At 42.2% G+C, this 20,455-nt stretch overlaps 2 protein-coding genes across 3 annotated transcripts in view; one reads left to right on the forward strand and one right to left on the reverse strand.

Moving 5' to 3' along the window:
- The first annotated feature begins 191 nt into the window (after positions 1 to 191).
- Positions 192 to 14,165, forward strand: podxl2 (podocalyxin-like 2). Of its 2 annotated transcripts, XM_034585553.1 has the most exons (14): positions 192 to 620; positions 4,816 to 4,839; positions 4,873 to 5,123; positions 5,482 to 5,767; positions 6,034 to 6,143; positions 7,193 to 7,406; positions 7,740 to 7,889; positions 8,087 to 8,322; positions 8,502 to 8,576; positions 10,531 to 10,687; positions 11,327 to 11,388; positions 11,718 to 11,897; positions 12,511 to 12,672; positions 12,862 to 14,165. In XM_034585553.1, the coding sequence occupies exons 1-14, from the start codon at positions 587 to 589 to the stop codon at positions 12,925 to 12,927; spliced, it is 2,007 nt and encodes a 668-aa protein (XP_034441444.1). In that variant the 5' UTR covers positions 192 to 586; the 3' UTR covers positions 12,928 to 14,165. The 2 variants fall into 2 exon arrangements, with proteins under 2 accessions (XP_034441444.1, XP_034441442.1); XM_034585551.1 differs by having other exon boundaries at positions 193 to 620; positions 4,816 to 5,123.
- The window catches only part of LOC117761169 (titin-like), a 190,964-nt gene continuing 183,843 nt past the window's right edge, over positions 13,335 to 20,455 (reverse strand). The window contains exons 16-17 of the mRNA XM_034584835.1: positions 19,210 to 19,594; positions 13,335 to 13,353 (exon numbers count right to left, since the gene is read on the reverse strand). Of these exons, the coding sequence (XP_034440726.1) occupies positions 13,335 to 13,353; positions 19,210 to 19,594 (404 nt within the window). The remainder of the gene's footprint in view (positions 13,354 to 19,209; positions 19,595 to 20,455) is intronic.

Below are 20,455 nucleotides of genomic sequence, written 5' to 3' on the forward strand. Positions count from 1 at the left end.
ATGGAAGATGGTTGATAGAATATTTGAGGTTTACATATTTACACTTGTTATATTTTGCATGTTGTCCTGCAGGATTTGGTCATATCAGCTTTTCTTGTGTAAATCTCTTGTAATAAAAGTTTGGAGCTGTTGTGTACGTGCAGCCCCTGAACGCAGCAGGGGTCATCTCTGGCGCCATCTAGCGGCGGGTGGTGTGAACAGCAACCAGCAGCAGTCACACGGTTATTTCAGCGTCGTTGCAGCAGCAGAGGAGGAAGAGGAGGAGGAAGATCACATCCTGCAGCTCTGTCCTCCAGCCTCACACCGGAGACTCACGCGGAGTGAACCCGCAGCACAGAGCACACAGAGCGGCCGCGAGCAGCGCGTCTCCGCGAAGACCTCCATCCACCCAGAGAGCCGGTGAGGAAGAGGAGGAGGAGGAAGATCACATCCTGCTGAGCTCTGTCCCTCCGTCTGTCCTCCAGCCTCACAACGGGGACACACACCGGGGACACACACAGGGAGCCCGCAGCCCTTCATCTATCCAGAGTCCATTCAGAGCCGGTGAGGAAGAGGAGGAGGAAGAGGAGGCAGCACTGCAGCAGACATGCCGGGCCCACTCTTCATCACACTCATCAGCGGTGAGTGTGATTATTCATCTCATCCAATCAGGAGCTCAGATTCAATTCATCTTCATCATTTAGAGAATGAGTCTGAGGGGACTTTGAACTCATCACATGTTCGAGTCCACGTGACTGGTTGTGTGTTTTACTGTTGTTTACCAGTGTTTGTGTGTTTTATTGTTGTTTATCAATTCTGCAAGGTGGATGCACTGTGTGGGACACAGACACAGACACACACACACACAGAGACACACACACACACACACACACACTGATGTTTCCATGTTTAAAGCTGCAGCTGATGTTTATTTTCATTAAGCAGCGAAATACTTTGAAAATCACACGAAAAACAATACTTACAATACAACAGCCCAAAATCCAAAGTTATTTCATGGGTGATGATTTAAAATCTGCACATGAAAGAATCTGAAGTCAATGATTCTACAGGATAATTTGTCAATAATTAGTCATTTATTATAAGATTAATGCTCAAGTATCACTTTACAATATATCATAAATTAGTCTGTTTATCATCATGTGACAAACAAAACATCAGATCCTCATTTAAAAGCAAGAAAGTAAAAAAAAAGACCAAGAATGATTCGTCAAAACACAAATTTTCTGTCGATTAATTATTGATTATGTTGATTCAGACCTGTTAACAATATTTATGGATTTTTGTCATCGTCATCGTCAAAACCTCTGAACAACCAACGTTTACTTCAGTGCAGACGTCACAGACTCCAGCTCCGTCAATCAGCTCTGAGTCAATCCACAGTTTTCATTCTGCAGTTTGAGGTTTTAAACGTCTTGTTTTTGCTCAGATGATAAAAAAGCCTCTCAAAGTTTGTTTTGGAAAAGATTTGAAGGGTCTTTTAATCACGTGATGTTCGGACTCCTCAGTGTGTCTCAGATCTTTTGTCCTCGTACGATCCTGCTCGCACTCTGAGATCCTCTGGCACAGGATCCTGATTCTCTGCTCGAGCCAGAGGTTTAGAAATAAGAGCTCAATGAGTCAGTAGTTTCCTTTGAATCAAAGCTTAAAACCCACTGATTGTTATCTTCATGGGGGGTCTGCCTCAGTTTCTGTCACACGTTTATTGTTTTTGTTTTATTCTCACTCGTTTCTTGTGTTTGCTTTGAGAGAAGCTGCAGAGATGAAGATATCCTTGTTGTTATTACCATAAAAAGGAAGCTACGTCTCCAACATGGAGGCCTGACGGGGAGCAGCGAGGAGACGAGGGGGTGAGGAGGAGCAGATTTGGGGGAGGGTCTCTGTCCATAAGCTGATCTGAGAAAGGGGCTTTAATGAGCCCCCCCCCCCGGCCTCCTCCTCTGGTAACAGGCTGCTCACAGAATCAAAGCTGGAGACGACAGATGCAGCCGCCAACAGATTTTACTGTGACCAAGGAACTGAAGACGTTCACAGTGTTGATGGAAACTTTTAGGGTCCGAGCCACCGACCTCGATGTGAGGGGCCGGACGTTCAGGGGAACTTGGCTCATGCCCCAGAAGGGACTTGTCGTGCATGGGTGTGGCACAGCGCCACCTACAGGATTTCAACCAATCTGCCCCCGTGGCACGAATCACCGACATTCACCAGACTAAAGACACATGTAGCGTGTTTAGTCCGAAGTCGTGTATTTTAACTAACTCCTGCAGAGTCTCAAAATCCGTCCGGAAGGAAACGTCTTTAAAAGATTTTGTTTTCCTTGAACATTGTGTCCGAGGAGTGTTGACGTATCCGACGACAGCGTCTCACTGGTCTCATTGGTCTCAATGGTCTCAATGGTCACACTGGTCTCACTGGTCTTACTGGTCACAGCCGCATCTGAACAGACCAGGAGGAAGATGATGAACAAGAGTTCTGCACGTGTGTGATGACACGAGGAACACAGGAAGTTGTTAGAACTCACACAGTTCATGCTAATCTCCCTCCCTGAAGCCATCTCCTGCCAGTCACAGCGCCACCTACTGGCAACGGAAAGTACACCTCATGACACAATCATGAAATGTTCATGTCCTGGTCTACGTGTTGTGCCCAGTAACAGTGGTTATGCTCTCTAGCGCCACATAGTGGACAAGGTAATTGACATGCGATTTCATCATGGCGAACCACCAAGCACGAGAAATGACGTCGTGCAGTGTCCGATGCAGCGACGCCACACAGCTGGGTCACCCGCTCCTGCTTCAATTTCTTATTTAATCACATTCACAGATAAAAATGATCAAGACAATCATCAACAAATTAAAAACATCATCATTTATTCATTTGAAGTCAATAACCAGGAGATACGCTCACGTCTGTGCAGCAGAAACAGATGAAAAACACATAAATAGTGACCTTGAATTTTTTCGTCTACGAAAGGAAACTTTGCAGCCTGATTACTTGAGGAAACCTCCCAGCGTCCGTCCAGCCAGAGGCTCGGAACCGCTGAGTGAGCAGCTCGGCACAGAGGAGCCTGGGGGGGGGGGGCGAGATAACCTCCGAACTTCATCTAATCCAACCGGTGCTGAGATAAACCTGATGAGGAACAAACTGTGTTCAGATGGCTCCAAGAATCTAACCACCATCTTGAATCATCTCAGAAGTGACTATATTTAATTTTTTCTGGAAATCTTTTCGTCAACTGGTGGATCTGTGTCCCCTCAGACTGCAGGAGGGGGGAGGGGGGGGGCAGCTTAGCGTGTCGCAGACGTGTTTGAGACATGTTGGCTATGATATGGTAATCTGCTCTGAGGTCAGACAGCCATCTGTGGTCCCAGACAGAGAGCATCATGGGAGGAGAGCATGGCTGTTTACCTCAGACGTGTCCGAACTGACCACAGCCTGTGGAGATCTGACGTTTAGCTGCCGTGGCTCATGGGAAATTCTGTTATCAAACGTCCAGATTGATTTCTATGGTTCAGGTTCCATCATCCCAACTAGTTTCATGTTCATCCCACCAGTCGTTTTTCTGTGATCTTGCTAAACAACGAACAAGAGGAATGAAAAACAACCTGAGCATCTGATTCAAACAGCCAATTCATATTCTTCACCATTATACCTTAATGGACTGTTACAGGTCTGCAGGTGTCAGTGATAATAACTGGTTTATAGCTGGATTAAGTTCACGTATCCTGAATTAAGAAACTAAAATGTAAAATAACATTATCTCCAGCCTGAAAACTCTTTAGTTATTGCTTTTACCTGAAGCATCAGGGATTTAGTGACCGTTAACTAACGGAGCCTTATGCTAGTGAATAAAAGTCCCGACCTCATAAACTGCAGTAACAGCAAATCTGTGAATGCATGAAGGAGTTTCTCTACTGCTGCTGCTATATATATATATATATATATATATATATATATATAAACTGTATATATATAAACTGTATATAGGTTCACTCCACAGACTGTTTATGAGTCACCTCGCAGTTTGATTTTATATCATTGGTCACTTACGGTGTTTAAATTCAGTTTCTGCAGTTTTTGACAGGAAATGAAATGTTAGATATAATTACTTCAACTCATCACATTTAGCATTGATGAGCACAATATCATTAACTAATAATATAATATAATATACATGTAAGAAGGCATCAGGACATTTTATATTATTTCTACTGTGTTTTATTTTATTCTGATTCATACACATTTCTGGATGCTGGTTGAGTTTTAGTTGTTAAATTAAAAAACGACCATAATACAGTGTATTATTATATTATAATATTATAGTAGTATTACAGTAGTGTAGTATTTATATTCTTGATAATAAAATGATAACTAGGAGGTTTAAAGTACAATGTTTACTACTGTTATTCACTTTCACCTCTGAAAGATGTTTGTCACAATTAATACACATTATATATTATAAATTATAAATACATAAGCAAAAAAATTTCAACCAAATATTTGACTTGTAATTTAATTCATAGCCTTTTTAAATCATATTTGTGGAAAGACAATTAAGGTTTAACTGTGTAAATAATATCAGATGTTATATTTCCCAGTGTCTCCAGTCAACCCAATAATTAAATGGTAGCAAACAATAATGCGTTAATATGAATATTTCATGTCAGTACTTATTTCAGATTATACTGTCCGTTCTGTTTTAACTCTATTTCTTCACCCAGCTGAATCTTAAAGCCTCTGCTGATGTGGACATTTAACAATTGAAATTTCAAACTAAAGCCTGTCTCCAGTGTGACTGTTCTCTTCTGTGTCCTGCAGCTCTCGTGTCCAGCTGTGACGGTTTCAGACGGACCTCGTCCCAGCGCGTCTTACCGCTCAGACAGGATGAAAGCCCAGCCCTGCCTCATTTCATCCAGGAATTAGTCCGAACCAAACGCCACTCAGTCCAGGAGCTGGTGCGAGCCCAGCCTCACTTGGTTCATGACATGGGCTGGCCCGAGATTCATGAAATATCCAGATCCGAGGTGGAATCTAACTCGTCTCAGTTAAAACCACCGTCCTCCGGAGGTCAGGACGCAGCCAGGACCCCGGCCGCTGTGGACGAAGACGTGGAAGAGGAGATGGAGGTGAGGAGGATGTGGAGAAACTGTCGGAGCTGAAGACAAACAGCGGCACTAATATTGGCCTCTGAACCAAGATGAAGATTTTCAGTTGAGAGTTGTAATGAAAAGTTTGTTTGTCACAAATCGGTTGTAGGTAAAAGTGTAAATATCAGATGTTCCTCTTTGATTTCAGTGGCCAACACAAACGGTGCAGTCACATTATCTCAGTAAACAATGGAGCTAAAGCTTCAGAACAAAGATAATCTCTGATCTGAGAGTCAGTCTGTGACTTTCGTTTATTAGAAAAGCTTAAACCATTTATTTGGATGGAAGATTTTATGTATGAATACATGAATTTGTCCATTTGTCCCTCTACTTTCAGCGCATGGTCCATTTGGCAGCTCCACAGGACGCAGGAGGTTACAGGGCTCACACGGACCCAGACACGGAGCCCTTCGGTGGGCCGGGTGCCGGCGATGCCTCCCAGGAGGCCTCTGGCTTCTATGGAACGGACACGGAGGACAGAGACAGAGGAGAGGAGGGAGGAGAGGACCGAGAGAGAAGAGGAGGAGGAGAGGACGAGTGGGAGGAGAGAGAGAGGAGAAGGGGGGACGAGCGTGACGCTTCAGACGTGAGCCACCTTACCCCAGATCTGGATGCTCTGATTGGTTAGTAGAAATAACTTCCCCTACAGAACTAAATCACACACTCGTCAAACCTGCTGTTATTCATCTTGAATGCTTTATTGAGATCCAGCAAATATCTGTCCTCTGCCCTGAGGGATCAGACGTGTGTCCGAAACAGACTCTGCTGCTCGTTAAGTGTGTTAGAAGTGTTTACACACACACACACACACACACACACACACACACACACACACACACACACACACACATACACATATGTTCCTGACATGTGTGTTTGTGTCTCTCAGGCTACAGTCCATCCCTCCACCCCTCCAGCTCCCTGCAGCCCATCATCTCCTCCCCAGCTGAGCTGCATGATCCTGGGCTACAGGAACATCGAGCGTCCCCTGTCCTGGAGGTGAGGACACAGAGAAGGTGTCTCGATGACGAAAATGATATTTTACCGTATATGTTTTTTACCTTAACCTCCCTGTGCAGTTTCCGTCACATACATTCTTTTTCCAGGCTCATATGAGGTCACTGTGACCTTTGACCCTTAACCACTGAAATCTAATCAGCTCATCTTTGAGTCCAAGGGACAACTGGTCAGAATTTGGGGTAGTTTCCTAAAGGCAGACTTGAGATATCACGTTCAAGAGGCCAAAACATGTTCTGTGAGGCCACTGTGACCTTGACCTTTGACCTTTGACTGAACATTTGTATAAAAGAAATTCCCTAAATGCGTTATTGAGATATTGTGTTCACAAGAATGAGACGGACAACCTGACAACATATCAAAGTTACATAGAGCTCGCAAAAAAGAACTAAATAAAGTCAGTTTTCAACAAACCAACAAATTCAGAAAACTTAAATACCTGAGCTGTGCACTGCATGGAGTAACAGCAGTAAAAGTTTATTAGTTATAGAATTGAAGAGTATTTATGACTTTATTTACTCGTGTTTAATTTCATGAATAAACAAAGATGAAAAAAACCCAGCAAGGACAAAGTGTGAAGACGACTTAAAACAGAGGAATCATCATCTGAAGTTTGACTTTAATGGGATCACAATAAATCTGACGTAATCCACTAACCCCGCGCTGAATGATTTAATTAGTCTTTTACCGCTTCGTGAGATTATGGGATTAATTGTGTTTCTTTGCCTCAATCGTCCGAGTCAGGAGACGATTGACTCAGCAAAGAGCGGAGATGATAAACGACCTCAAACACACACAGACAAGTGTCTCTGCAGGTTCATATAAATCACTAATCTTATATTATTATCAGTAATATAAGTGATAGTACTTTTATCCCCTAACAATATTACTACCACTGTATTTCCACCACGTCCTCATGCCGAAACCAACCTGATTACAACTCGACCCAGAAGGAAAACCGAACCACGATAACTTATATCATGAAGCACAAGAGACTGTAAATAAAGGAGACAACATGTCTTCCACTCCAGATGGGTCCTTTAGAGAGGGAGCTGTGGGAGGCCGAGGGGGAGGAAGACGTTCAGTCCAGTGGATATGGAGTCCGTCACTCCTCCATCGCTACCACGACGACAACATCCACATCCGCCTCCACTGCTGCTGCTGCAGGCGGAGACGCTGCAGGAACCTCCACCCCTGAGACGGACACTGGCACTGACTTCGGGCTGCTGGGAAGTTTTACAAAAGGTAAAGCAAATATAAAAATCTGTTTATGATGACGAGTTTGATTTTGTTTCCTGTTTCTGTCTTTGAAATGTTTTTATTTACATGCACCCGCGGTTTGAAGCTGCTGATTAGAAGGGTTCAAATCTGTACAGATGAGATGAGTGCTATTATTGGCCTAAAATGTTAGTAGACTAAATTAGCTTAGCTTAGCATAAATACTGGAAACAGGGGGAAACAGCTAGCCTAGCAATAGTAACCAAAACCCACCTAAGATAAAGAATGCGGAGGAGCCGACGTGCACATCTTTAAAGAATAAATGTGCTGAAATGTGATGTGTCTGGTTTGTGTCTGCAGATGAGACGGAGGATGAGGAGACAGAGCGGGAGGAGGAAGAGGAACACGCCGGTCTGTTTACCCAGAAACCCACTGTAGCAGAGGTCGGCCTGGCCCCCAGCAGAGAGCCTCTACAGCCCAGTGTGGAGGAAGAAGAGCGAGGGAATAAAGGTGGGAAGGATCTTTCACACTTTAGTATTATAACCTCCCAATTCTTCTCAAACTTAAAATAGTAAAAGTAAAACAATGCTCTCTGCTCGGATCATTCTTCTCAGGGCCTGATGTCTAAAGCCATAAAGAGCATATTTTAAAAGAATACGCTGAATATCACAATATCCGATGAAGTATTTTTATATTTGCTCGAGCAGACAGACTGAATGACCGAGGAGCCGAGGTGGAGGAGGAGAGCTGGAAGAAGATGGAGGGAGAAGGAGGTGTAATCCGTCACATCGTCCCGATCACCACAGATCCCTTGCCGACCATCAGCTTCACCGACCCGGCCTGGAATTTGTTAGACAAGACCACGCCCCTGGAGGCCCAGGGGTCGGAGGTCAGGGGCGGGGGGGCGATGACTGCCACCGAGAACATGAAGGAGGCACAGCAGGTACGTTGACATGTTGAAGATCCATCCATATGTTTTTTATCACAGGACAAACAACCAGGTCAGTTTAGAGTCTCCAATCAACCTAATATTAAACCGGGAACCTTCTCCCTGTGAGGTAAACCACTGCCCCACCGTGCCGCATTAGAGGATGCTCACACTGCTGTTGTCGAATCTTTCAGGTGGTGTGTATAGACTGGAAGGACCTGGTTGGACGTGGGTATGTCGTCCTCAACATGACGCAAAACCTGAACTGTGTAAGTACAAAGAATTTTATAGTAATGAAAAGGTCTGAATTCTGTAGTTTAACATCAATAAATCCTCAGATTAATGAGGCTTCGACGCACCAACGAATCCTTCAATGCTTCCTAACTTATCTCCTTTAGCAGATAACATCGTGGTTGCACCTGGACACACCCACGCAAATATAAAGTAGAATGAACGGCTTCTTTATTCTCTTGATGCAGTTGAGAAAGCAAATGTTTTGCTGATGTTTTCTGTGAGTAACTGATGATTAAATGTTTCTTCTGTGGGAACAGAAAACATCTTTTCTCCGGACGTGTGTCTGTTTTAAACAGGAAACTTTATTTTAACTGTCAGTGCAAAGCACAGAGAACTGTACTGTCTGTGTCTTCTGTTATAGATAAAGTTGTTTTTGAAAAACATGACGTATTCCATCGGGCTTAAGGAAAAGTGGTTAGGAAAGGAGATGATTTAGTGGTTAGGAAAGGAGATGATTTGGACTTTCTGAACACAGCCCTGGTCCTAATTAGGCAAAACCTCCTATCTGAGCTCCTGGTTAAGATCAGTGTTAGGATGTGAATTGTGGTTAAGTGTAGGTTAGACTTAGGTTTAAATCGGTCAGGGTTACGGTTTGGGATCAGGTTTCGGTTGCAGTTTACTAACAAGGAGAGATGTGCAAACTTAATTCTCCTTCGGCTTATTTTGTCAAATTTTTATAGGGTTCAGCTCTTTTTGGTTTTCCTTGCATGCAGCTCTTCTCTTTAATTAACCGCATTGTTTTCTGAATATATATTTATATCTTCCTGACATTTCAATGTTTCACCAGAGGTGATTCATTTCTCTTAACACCTCGTCCCTGTCAACAACCAGAGCCAGAGCTGGAGGCCATGTTCCCTTCATTAGAAATAGCATAAACCTAGCAACTAATTGTATAAACTATGGATGTAGACCAGGTCCTCTGAAGGATGTAGACCAGGTCCTCTGAAGGATGTAGACCAGGTCCTCTGAAGGATGTAGACCAGGTCCTCTGAAGGATGTAGACCAGGTCCTCTGAAGGATGTAGACCAGGTCCTCTGAAGGAGTAGACCAGGTCCTCTGAAGGATGTAGACCAGGTCCTCTGAAGGATGTAGACCAGGTCCTCTGAAGGATGTAGACCAGGTCCTCTGAAGGAGTAGACCAGGTCCTCTGAAGGATGTAGACCAGGTCCTCTGAAGGATGTAGACCAGGTCCTCTGAAGGATGCGAGCCCTGAATTGAGACTCAGTTTATACCTCAGCTCTGTGATAAAGAGCCCCTTCAAAGGATCAGTGGTTTAGATGATGGATGGATGATGAACCGCTCCCATCCCGATGGTTGTCTAGTTCTCCACAGTTTTCATCTTCTGACTCTGGTAAAACATCGAGTCAGTTCAGTAGCAACATTATTGACATTGTGGATCTGATCATGGGTTGATCCAGAGGGAAATGTCCCGAAGTGGATTGTTATGAAATTTAGTCCAGAGGTTGAATCAGACTCTTTTACTGAAGGTAGAATCAACATATCAAGCCTCATAAATTAACTTTATTTGTAAAAGGTTTCTTCATTAACAACAACTTGATTAAGTACCAATTAAAAATGAAAGTTTTTCTCCGATCATATTTTAAAACATCTTCTAAGCAAAATGTTCATTCTATCATTTATGTATTTTTATGTGTTGCTTGTGACCTCGACTGAATATTGACCTCCAGATGTTTGGAAGCAGAGCTTGGTGACATTTTCCAGAAAACCTTACGTTGGTGGGTTCAAAGACTCGCTGCAGTGCATTGTGGGACACAGCAGCTCCTATCAGAGAGGCTCATGGGCTGGTCCATCATCTTGACACTTCTGGCCTCAGTGTGTGTGTTCATGTGGGTGAGGATGTGTGTACACGTGAGAGAATCACAGAGAAAGCAAACTACAAGTGTGTGTGTGTGTTTGTGTGTGTGACAGGAGGAGTTCCGTGTGGACCAGGGTGTGCGGTTGCTGAAGATCATCGAGCGAGTGTTTGCTTGGAAGATGAACAGCCCTGAGGGATCATGGGTACTCTTCCTCAGCAAGCCCACACACCAGCAACACCAGCTCCTGATGAACGTGGCATCTGGCCATGGTACGCACACACACGCACACACACACACGCACGCACGCACGCACGCACGCACGCACGCACGCACGCACGCACGCACGCACGCACGCACACACACACACACACACACACACACACACACACACACACGCACACACACGCACACACACGCACACATACACACACACACACAGACACCTGTTTTTACTCTGTTAAAGGGTTTTTAGTAGTTTGCCCTGACTCTTGTTGAGGGTTAAGAACAGATGATGTCACACCTTGTCAAAGCCCTATTAGACAAATTGTGATTTGTGAATATGGAATATACAATGAAAAGTACATTCTATATATATACACATGTATTTCTGTGTTTATTTGTTAGTGAAAATGAACTCAGTGATCCAGACACAGTCACATGCACCTGCACACTCTTTACTCTCACTCCAGCATGTACAGTTTATCTACATTCATGATATACTGTGTGTACATCTTACAGTTTTACATGTATTCATATTCCTTTGTTGCTTCTTTTCAAATTTATTCTCCTTTCAGTTGTTTCTTTCACTGCTTTTCAAATACATTCTGTTTGTAGATTGTGACTTTGACAAATTCTTGAATTTATTTGCAGGCGCAGGTTTGTTTGAATTGTTGTGTTGTGTCTCTCAGGAGTGATCGGCACCGGTGATGTGCTGAACATGTTGGGGGAGATCAAGAAAAGTTTGAATAAGGTACAATAACTGCACAGTTTACATGTATAGATTTAGATTATAAGGTTTCTGGTCATAGGAAACACACTGTGATACCCACCTGTTAATTTATGTATAAGTTTTAGAGCTTAAATCTTCTCAAAGTGATTTTTTTGCATAAACAAAGGACGTAGCTCTTTAGTTTCCATTTCTGAATATTTGCAGGAAGCTGATCTGAAAGAGCGATAGTTTAAAAATATTTTGCAAAAGATCCCCGGGCTACAAACTGGTTTTATTAGTTGTAAGACAACTGCAGGAAACTTTAATTATTTTACAGTGCGGATCTGAACTCTGCGTGTTTGCCTCCTCAGGTGGGGATCCAGAGCTACAGTGCCACCAGCCGCTGTGTGTCTCGGCCCAGTCAGACACGCAGCGACTACGGGAAGCTGTTTGTGGTGCTGGTCATCATCGGCTCCGTCTGCATGGTCATCATCACTTCTGGGTTCATATACATCTGCTGGCAAAGACGACTGCCTGCAACCAAGACGACGGTCAGTGAACACGCACAGACACAGACAGAAATGCAAGGCCTGTTCTGCAAGTGTGCATCACATATATGTTCTTCACAGTTTTATTCAGACATTCATTTTTATTTATTTCAAACATGTAAATCATTAAAAAGAGAAATTTAAAAACATGTGAAAAAATGTAAGTAAAGTAACCTTAATTAACGCAAAGTAACGTAAAGTAACGCATCATAACGTAACGTAGAGTAACGCATCATAACGTAACGTAACGTGACGTGACGTAACGTACAACTGTACATAAAAATGGATTTCATGACAATTTCCCAAAAGTGAAACCAAAACATTTCAATGGCCCCCTGGTGGCTGCAGTGTAGCTCATACACGTCACCTAGCACGGAATATTTTCACTGCATTTTTGTACAGCAGAAGGAAGTGGACATGCGTCGTCCATCTTCATAAACAATCATTGAACATATCATAACTGGATGAAAACGTCAGCTCAGTTAGTTTTAGCCACCAAAGTACCAGCTTTTTCCCTCAGGAGGTGGTGGAGACCAAAACCGGAGCCAAAATCAAGGTAATACTGGGCTTATTATCAGCAGGTGTCTAAATATTCAGTGCTCCTTGACCTTTGCAGTTTCGCGCTGAGGAGCTTCACTTTGTGGAGAATGGTTGCCACGACAACCCCATGCTGGACGTGACCAACGACAACCAGCCTGAGATGCAGGAGAAGAAGCCGAGCACGAACGGACTGACGGTGGGGGGCGAGAGAGGAAAGGACGACAGCAGTCGCTGGCAGGTGATGGGATGACTGATTAAGTGGATGTACGAGGAGGACAAAAAGATGAACAGATGGATGGATGAGTGAATAATGTTCTCACACACGTGGCAGCGCTTTAGTGTTGAATAACCTGCTGTTGGTTTCTTATAGGAAAACTTAATTCTGCTCGGCAACAGCATGAAGCCTCTCGTCTGGTTTCTCTTTCAGGTGTTTGTCAATCAAGGAGCGGCTGAGGAGGAGGATGAGGAAGAGGAGCAGGACACACATCTCTGATGGAGGAAGAGGAAGAGGAGACAGGTTATGACGGATGGGCGTCTTTGATAGATGACAAGTGGAGCCCAGAGAGAAGAAGAAGAATAGGAAGATGGCAGCAAAGAAAACAAGGTGTCTTCGATGGAGGGAAGATAGGAAGTGAGGGAGAGGAGGTGGAGAAAGAAAAGAGAGAAGTGGGGATGAAGGCGAAAAAAGCCTGAGGGACAGATGTGTGGTCCAGGAGCAGGAGTCACTGACGTCATCACAGAGATTAGACACCGAGCTGAACATCACATACATGAATTCATGGAAAAACAATCAAATCTAAAACCATTTAAAATTGTTGTTAAAGACGGACGTCAGATCCCAACTTGATGTTAGAAAATATCACCATTACATAAACGATCTGTTTAATGTGCCTTATGTTTTTAGCTCTTGACAATGTGGCTGCATGAGACAATTAACACAAACAACCCATCACAGAGCAAAGCACCTTTTTCCAGCTTCAACGCTTGAATATAAAGAAGCAATTGTTTCATTTGTGTCACATGGAAACAACCATTACTTGACACTATGATCTGACCGGCAGCCGGAATCCAAAAGAATCCACATAGGCTGAAAGTACGGATAATAATGTCATAATTTAAAATGTATATTGAGATGACAATGTTTGCAGGACAAGAAGTCGGGTACAAACCAAAACCTACGATGAGTCTAAAAAACGTAATTTAACCAGAAGGTCGCTCAGAGGTCACTTTATTTTTCCTGGATCCGACCCATAACCCTATTCTAAAGTCTAATGAAAAATATCCTGGTGAGTTTTACATCCCTGCAGATGATCAGTGGTTTTACCTCCATGTCTAACTCCGGTGACGGCAGCGACTCCTCTCGGCTTCTCCTCCGAAATCACCGAACAGGAAGTTGAGCCTGTAGCGACTTTGAAAGTAAGGTTTTGGCACTTTATCGATTCCTCTTTGGAAATAGTGACTATCATCGCTGAAATGCTGCATCACGTTAAATGTATAACATAAAGCGATTTCAAACATCTCTATTTTGCTTATAGGAATGGTTGTCACTGCTGAGGATGTTTACTGTTCCCTCTGCAACAACACGCGTTAAATATACTTACGTGCTGTTAGCCTGATGCTTCTCTTTAACGGTGCTGGAATGGCTGCTCTATGCTCCTCAGTAAATCTTGAGGCTTTGACACACGGGCAACATTTAGAGGCCAAAAGCATGAGAATAAAGTGAGTTACAGTGTAGAAGTCAAAGTTACAGAACCTCGAGTCCAAGTCGAGCCCCAAGTCTTCTGTCTTTAGTGTTGAATGTTCAAGTCAACACGTCACGTGCAGGTCACTCATCTAATGTCCGAGTCACTTTGATCCCATCTGTATTACTGTGGTTATAATATCCGCGGCTCAGCGATCAGTCATTAATTGAGTATCAGGATCATGTCCGTGTTGCCAAAAGTATCTTCAAGACACTAAGATCGTGTACAAGTCACCATGGCACATTTCAGTCGTTTTGGTAATGTCATTAAAGATCTGTCACAGCTTTGTGATCGTGAGATATAACAGTGTTCCAGTCGCTCAAGTCGTGTCTGAACGACCAGGAGTTTGTCTGAGTCACTGTCCGAGTCAGTAGGATCATGTCCGAGTCAGTAGGATCATGTCCGAGTCAGTAGGATCATGTCCGAGTCAGTAGGATCATGTCTGAGTCACTACGATCAAGTCAGTGTGATTATATTTTAATCAAAAACATTACATCAGGACGATTTCATGTCACAAGGGTCACGTTTGAGTTGCCACGGTGACGTCTGAGTCACCATGTTGGAGTCAAGAAGGACGAGTCACTGTGAATGTGTCCAAGTCACGATGGTCAAGTTTGTTTAACTGATTAACATTTAAATCTAACACCTTTGTGTGGTTTTCAGTGAGAGGCTCAGTTGACTGACTGGAGACAGACAATCGCCAGAAGCTGCGTTAAACATTGCGTTTCTCATATTTTATTCAGTGACTTGATCACGGCCGTTCTCCATCTCCATGCTGGTCACATTTAAATCTCATTTAATTCAGATGTTGCCCGTGTTTTGCTCTTTTTCTCAAACTTTTCTCGATGTAACTAATGTATATGGCTTCACTATAAACTATGCTGATTTAAATGCATTTTTTCAGCTCAGCAGGATTTACGGAGCGTTCAGGACAGAGTGAGGACTCAGGATTAGAGTTTCTTAAAAGTGCGGTATATATTATCTGTTTCTGAAAGCACAAGAGACCGGCAGGACGCGTTCCCCTTGTCCTGCACTTGAAGACAGATTATACGAGCATGTAGCTTTCAGCACTGCAGCCTCGATATAACAACACAGACAGCGTCTGCTTCTTTCATTTGCTGAAGGAGTCGGTTTGAAAGACAAATTTTGTCGCCTTCTTGCTAGAAATCCACTTAACACTGAACAGATCCTTTAAATCTGTTTTAACAAGTGCTTTTCTTTCCAGAATCTGGCAGCCTCACGCGGTTTTGCATTTAGTAGCAGTGCCAGTGCAAGTCAGTGGGCATTCAGCTGTAAGAAAAAATAAAAACAAAATTACCCTTTGTATAAAGAAAAGATGGTTAGTTTCATAGTGTGAATCTGCTGCTATTCGACGAATATATTGTTCAGTTTTTATTCAGTCATGGCAGGTATTTCATTTCTTTGAAGTATCTTTTTTGTACGTCTGTTTATATGTGTATCACATGTTGTGTCACCCTTTTGGTTGTCAATGTAATAAGTTAACTGTGAGAAATAAAGTGTGGAGAAAATGTGATGTTTTGTAATTTCTTGCCCCTTCAACCTTGACATGGACAGTGGATGATTTCTTATGTTTGCAGGATTTAATGTTTGTTCTTTTCATTTAGATAATTGTGAATAAATAGTTTAGTTTAGTCAGTAGTGGTTAGTTTCAGTATAGTTTGTCATGTTTAAGAAAAAGATAAAATCTTCAACTTCCAGTTTAACACGAGTTCGGGTTCCTCTAATTCTTTTCAAACACGGGTTTGAGTAAATCACAAGTGTAGTTTGCATCGTGACACTGCAAGGAAATTGACAACATAATGTATATATATATATATATACACATATTTAAAGACTCATTTCATTATTGATAAGAGTATTTTCTCAATTATTCTATGTACTTTTATAAAAATATTGATTGAATATAGTGAACCTATTGATCCATGGACTTTATTATTTAAGCTATAGAATAAAACTGTGCTTCACTCTGCTATTTGTAAACAAAACTATACATGAACTAGTTGAGAAACATCTTTATGCACATACTGCATGATTTCATAGAGTTATTGCATATTCTTTTGGCAGTCATACAGTAACCGTATGTTTTTTTCATTCATTTTTATTTACTTCGAACATGTAAATAAAATAAGAGAAATTATACCAACATGTAAAAAATATAAACTGAAAAAAGTAATATTTACAATCAGTAATGAGCAAAAAAAAGCAAAGACTTAATGATTTAATCTACATATTCGAAAATGAGTGAGAAGCACAAATTTATTTAATCTCACCCCTTCTCCATAAGTCATTAATTAACAAATATCTCTTACTTAACCAGCTTCCTATAAATCTATGAATATGTTTACCTGTACAAAAAATATGTAATAATAAATACAATATAAATAATAAAAATAAGGCTATAAATGTGTATTTATACATGTTTATTTGTACATATATACAAACTCATACACCTAAATCAGAATGAAGTGAACTATGAATATGTATAATATGAATAGTTGCTGACAAATCCTAATAAATCTTTTGTTGCAAACGATGCAACTTAAATCTTTAACCACAGAGCAAGTAAATTCATTCTCTCCCATATGACTACTCATATGCAGTTACATTACCCATGTTGTGCCATAATGCATCAAACGTGATACCATAAAATGGTGTGCCTTTCGGCATTCAATAAATTTGGTTATCAAAATAAAATATGAAATATTAATATTTGATTATTAATATTAAATAACTTTAATTGATTAAAGTTACCTCGGGGTACCACCCTTCAAAGGAAGGGAAAAGATAGCCAATTTATTGATTAAGTCTCATAAAGGTACTAACTACAAATTTGGAACTCTGATTAACAATTAAATTAATAACTATAAACAAAATTACCATATAGATAGTTAGCTAAGTTGAAGGATATGGAGTTCTTGACAGTGTAGAGGTTGGCAAAATTCACTTATGCAACATTAATGAAAAAGCATTTGTGAAAGAAAAACATTTATTATGAATATAATAAAGTATAAAAACACAAATTACTAACAGTGTAATTACTAAACAAAGATAGGTGTGTGTGTCTGTGTGAGTCAGCATGCTTTCAAAATGGCGGCTGGCCAAAATAATAACACCCCCCCCACCCACCTATGTGCTTCCAAAATGGCGGCTGGCCACTTTGAAGATAACACCCTCCCCCCCCCTATTGTCTTTACGACATGTAGCAGGGGTCAGAGCTAATTAGGTGAAGGGATATGCATGTGTGCGTGTCTGTGTGTGTGTGCCAAATTAGACAAAGTTACTAGATTGGATGCAACGAAAGACTGTGAAGAGCATAACAGACTAACATTACTTTCTCAATAACTTGTACCCAAAATATCACAACACCACAAATCAAACTCAAACATCACACAGAATCGAATAAACAGTCTTGCTTAGCCTAGTATAATTATTAAGCCCAGATGTGTTACCCGTCCGTGGAAAGGGGAGAAAAGGAGATGCTGTGCAGTTCGAAGTTCTGTGAAGTCGTCTGGCTGGTTTGTGGCTCCTGCCTTGGTGATTCTGTTGAGTTCAGTTGCTGTTTGAAGTTCTCCAGCAGGACATCGAGTCGCTGCTTGAAGGGTTGGTAGAGCTTGGAGTGCGAGGAGGTTTCCTTGGTGAGATGAGCTGGAAGCTGCACCTTTGTGCTCCTCTCGAAGAGTTGGATAGGAAGAGAAGATGTGAGCTGGAGAAGAGGCTCGACAGCCTTCTCTCCATGGAAGGATTGTAGGAAGAGAGCGAAAATAGGGGGAACAGGCCTTATATTGGCCCGGTGACCTCACAGGTCATGGGGTCCAGAGTGACCAATGGGAGTTGAAACCTGTGTCCCTGGGGGGGTTTTAACACCTCTGTGACGTTAATGGCCCCTGGGAGACTGAGTCCTGGAGGGACATGCGGCTTCAGGCTTTTGGCTGCACATATAGGCAGAGCTTTGGTCTCCCAAAAACCACGTCCCAACATCCATTAGTCTAAATATTTTACTACACTAGGAGCAACTAAATGCTTTCTCTCCTGTATGAATCCTCATATGTGAAGTTAGATCGCCCTTTCGGCTAAATATTTTACCACACTAGGAGCAACTAAATGCTTTCTCTCCTGTATGGTTCCTCATATGTACAGTTAGATCGCCCTTTCGGCTAAATCTTTTACCACACTCGGAGCAGCTAAATGCTTTCTCTCCTGTATGAATCCTCATATGTACAGTTAGATCGCCCTTTCGGCTAAATCTTTTACCACACTCGGAGCAACTAAATGCTTTCTCTCCTGTATGAATCCTCATATGTGCAGTTAGATCGCCATTTCGGCTAAATCTTTTACCACACTCGGAGCAACTAAATGGTTTCTCTCCTGTATGAATCCTCATATGTGCAGTTAGATCGCCCTTTTGAAGAAAGCTTTTACCACACTCGGAGCAACTAAACGGTTTCTCTCCTGTATGAGTCCTCATATGTACAGTTAGATCGCACTTTTGAATAAATCTTTTACCACACTCGGAGCAACTAAACGGTTTCTCTCCTGTATGAATCCTCATATGTACAGTTAGATTGACCTTTTGAATAAATCTTTTACCACAATCGGAACAACTAAATGGTTTCTCTCCTGTATGAATCCTCATATGTACAGTTAAATCGCACTTTTGAATAAATCTTTTACCACACTCGGAGCAACTAAACGGTTTCTCTCCTGTATGAATCCTCATATGTATAGTTAGATCGCACTTTTGAATAAATCTTTTACCACACTCAGAGCAACTAAACGGTTTCTCTCCTGTATGAATCCTCATATGTGCAGTTAGATTGACCTTTTGAAGAAATCTTTTACCACACTCAGAGCAACTAAACGGTCTCTCTCCTGTATGAGTCCTCATATGTACAGTTAGATCGCACTTTTGTCTAAATGTTTTACCACACTCAGAACAACCAAATGCTTTCTTACCAGTTTTACATTTCATATCACTTAGAGGCTGTTTGTTATTTGTTGTATTTAAACCAGACAGAGGTTCCCTGGTCTGCATCCAATCATCTTCACTGCCTTCAGTCTTGTCCTCAGTACCTTGTTGTAAATGTCCATCAGGACCTGAGTTCCTGGCTGGTTCTTGTTCTCCACAGTCCGCTCTGTTCTCCTCAGTCTGACTCTGATGAAGCTGTGACAACTCAGGTTTCTCTTCATCTTCTTCACTCTTCACAGTGACAGCAGTCAATGTGAACTTGATATCAGCCTGCTCAAGTTGTTGAAGCTGCTCTCCCTCCTGATTGGTCCAGGGTTCCTCCTGTTCCTCTTTAATGTGGGGGGGCTCTGGGTCCTCCTGGTCCACAATGGGGCTCAACTGCTGCTGCTTAGGGGGAACCTCTTCTTTATTCACCATCAGCTGCTGTACGTCTGGAGGACACACTGAAACACAAATACACACGTTTATCATTTCCGAGTTTCCTGAAGTGTTTTTAAAAACTTGTGTTGTGTCGTTTAATGTCGACTGTTATTATTTTTGAATGATCACACTCAGGAAGCAGAGATGCTGAGGTAGTTCATAGTTACCTCAACATCTCGACGCAGCTCGTAAATTTAGCAGCTTTAAACACTGGAAGTGTTTCCAGTAAAAAAGTTTTATATTTTGAGGCCAAATAAACAAATTAGGACACTAACAGAGCAGAGCGAGTGGAGGTTAGTTAGTTGGTTAAGCTGTTTTCAGACATGACCTGTGGGTAACAACCAGAGAATTGTCTCCAGAGTTTCTCCAGAGTTTGTGTTTCACACATGAACAACACAGCAGCAGGTTTTCTGCACAGACTCGTTCACAACAGTATCAAATCCTCCTCATTACTCAGGTGAAGGTGGAGCAGCAGACAGAGACAGGAAGTGACGTATTAACTCTGCTGCATAGATCATGTGATCATGTTTACATCACCCCGACACCGTCGTCAGCTCTTATCACCACAAACTCTCTTCACATCTCTGTCTGGTCTTCTAGTGATGACGTCATTAGGAGGAAGGAAGACGGCTGCGTCGAGTCAAAGCTTGAATTCATCCAAAGAGCAAATAGCCCACGATCATCTAAAGTGTGGGAGTTTTTTTAGACGGACACCAAACAACATGTTTCTCTGTAAACTCTGCAAATCCAAAATGATCACAGCAGCACAACCGTGATGCACGAGCACTTGAAGCTGAAGCATCCAGGGGAGATTTCTCAAGATGGCATCTGGAGCGAGACAGAACCGCAAGTTTTACTTTTTGTCCTGAAAC

The sequence above is a fragment of the Hippoglossus hippoglossus genome, chromosome 5 (genome assembly GCF_009819705.1).
Source record: "Hippoglossus hippoglossus isolate fHipHip1 chromosome 5, fHipHip1.pri, whole genome shotgun sequence".
In the NCBI taxonomy this organism is placed as follows: domain Eukaryota; kingdom Metazoa; phylum Chordata; class Actinopteri; order Pleuronectiformes; family Pleuronectidae; genus Hippoglossus; species Hippoglossus hippoglossus.

What these genes read in the sequence shown, in the direction of transcription:
- podxl2 (XM_034585551.1), top strand. Translation starts at nt 587, where the DNA reads ATGCCGGGCCCACTCTTCATCACACTCATCAGCG. An exon ending in ACGTGGAAGAGGAGATGGAG is followed by an intron (nt 5,124 to 5,481) that starts GTGAGGAGGATG and finishes CTCTACTTTCAG; the next exon opens with CGCATGGTCCATTTGGCAGC. An exon ending in ACATGAAGGAGGCACAGCAG is followed by an intron (nt 8,323 to 8,501) that starts GTACGTTGACAT and finishes CGAATCTTTCAG; the next exon opens with GTGGTGTGTATAGACTGGAA.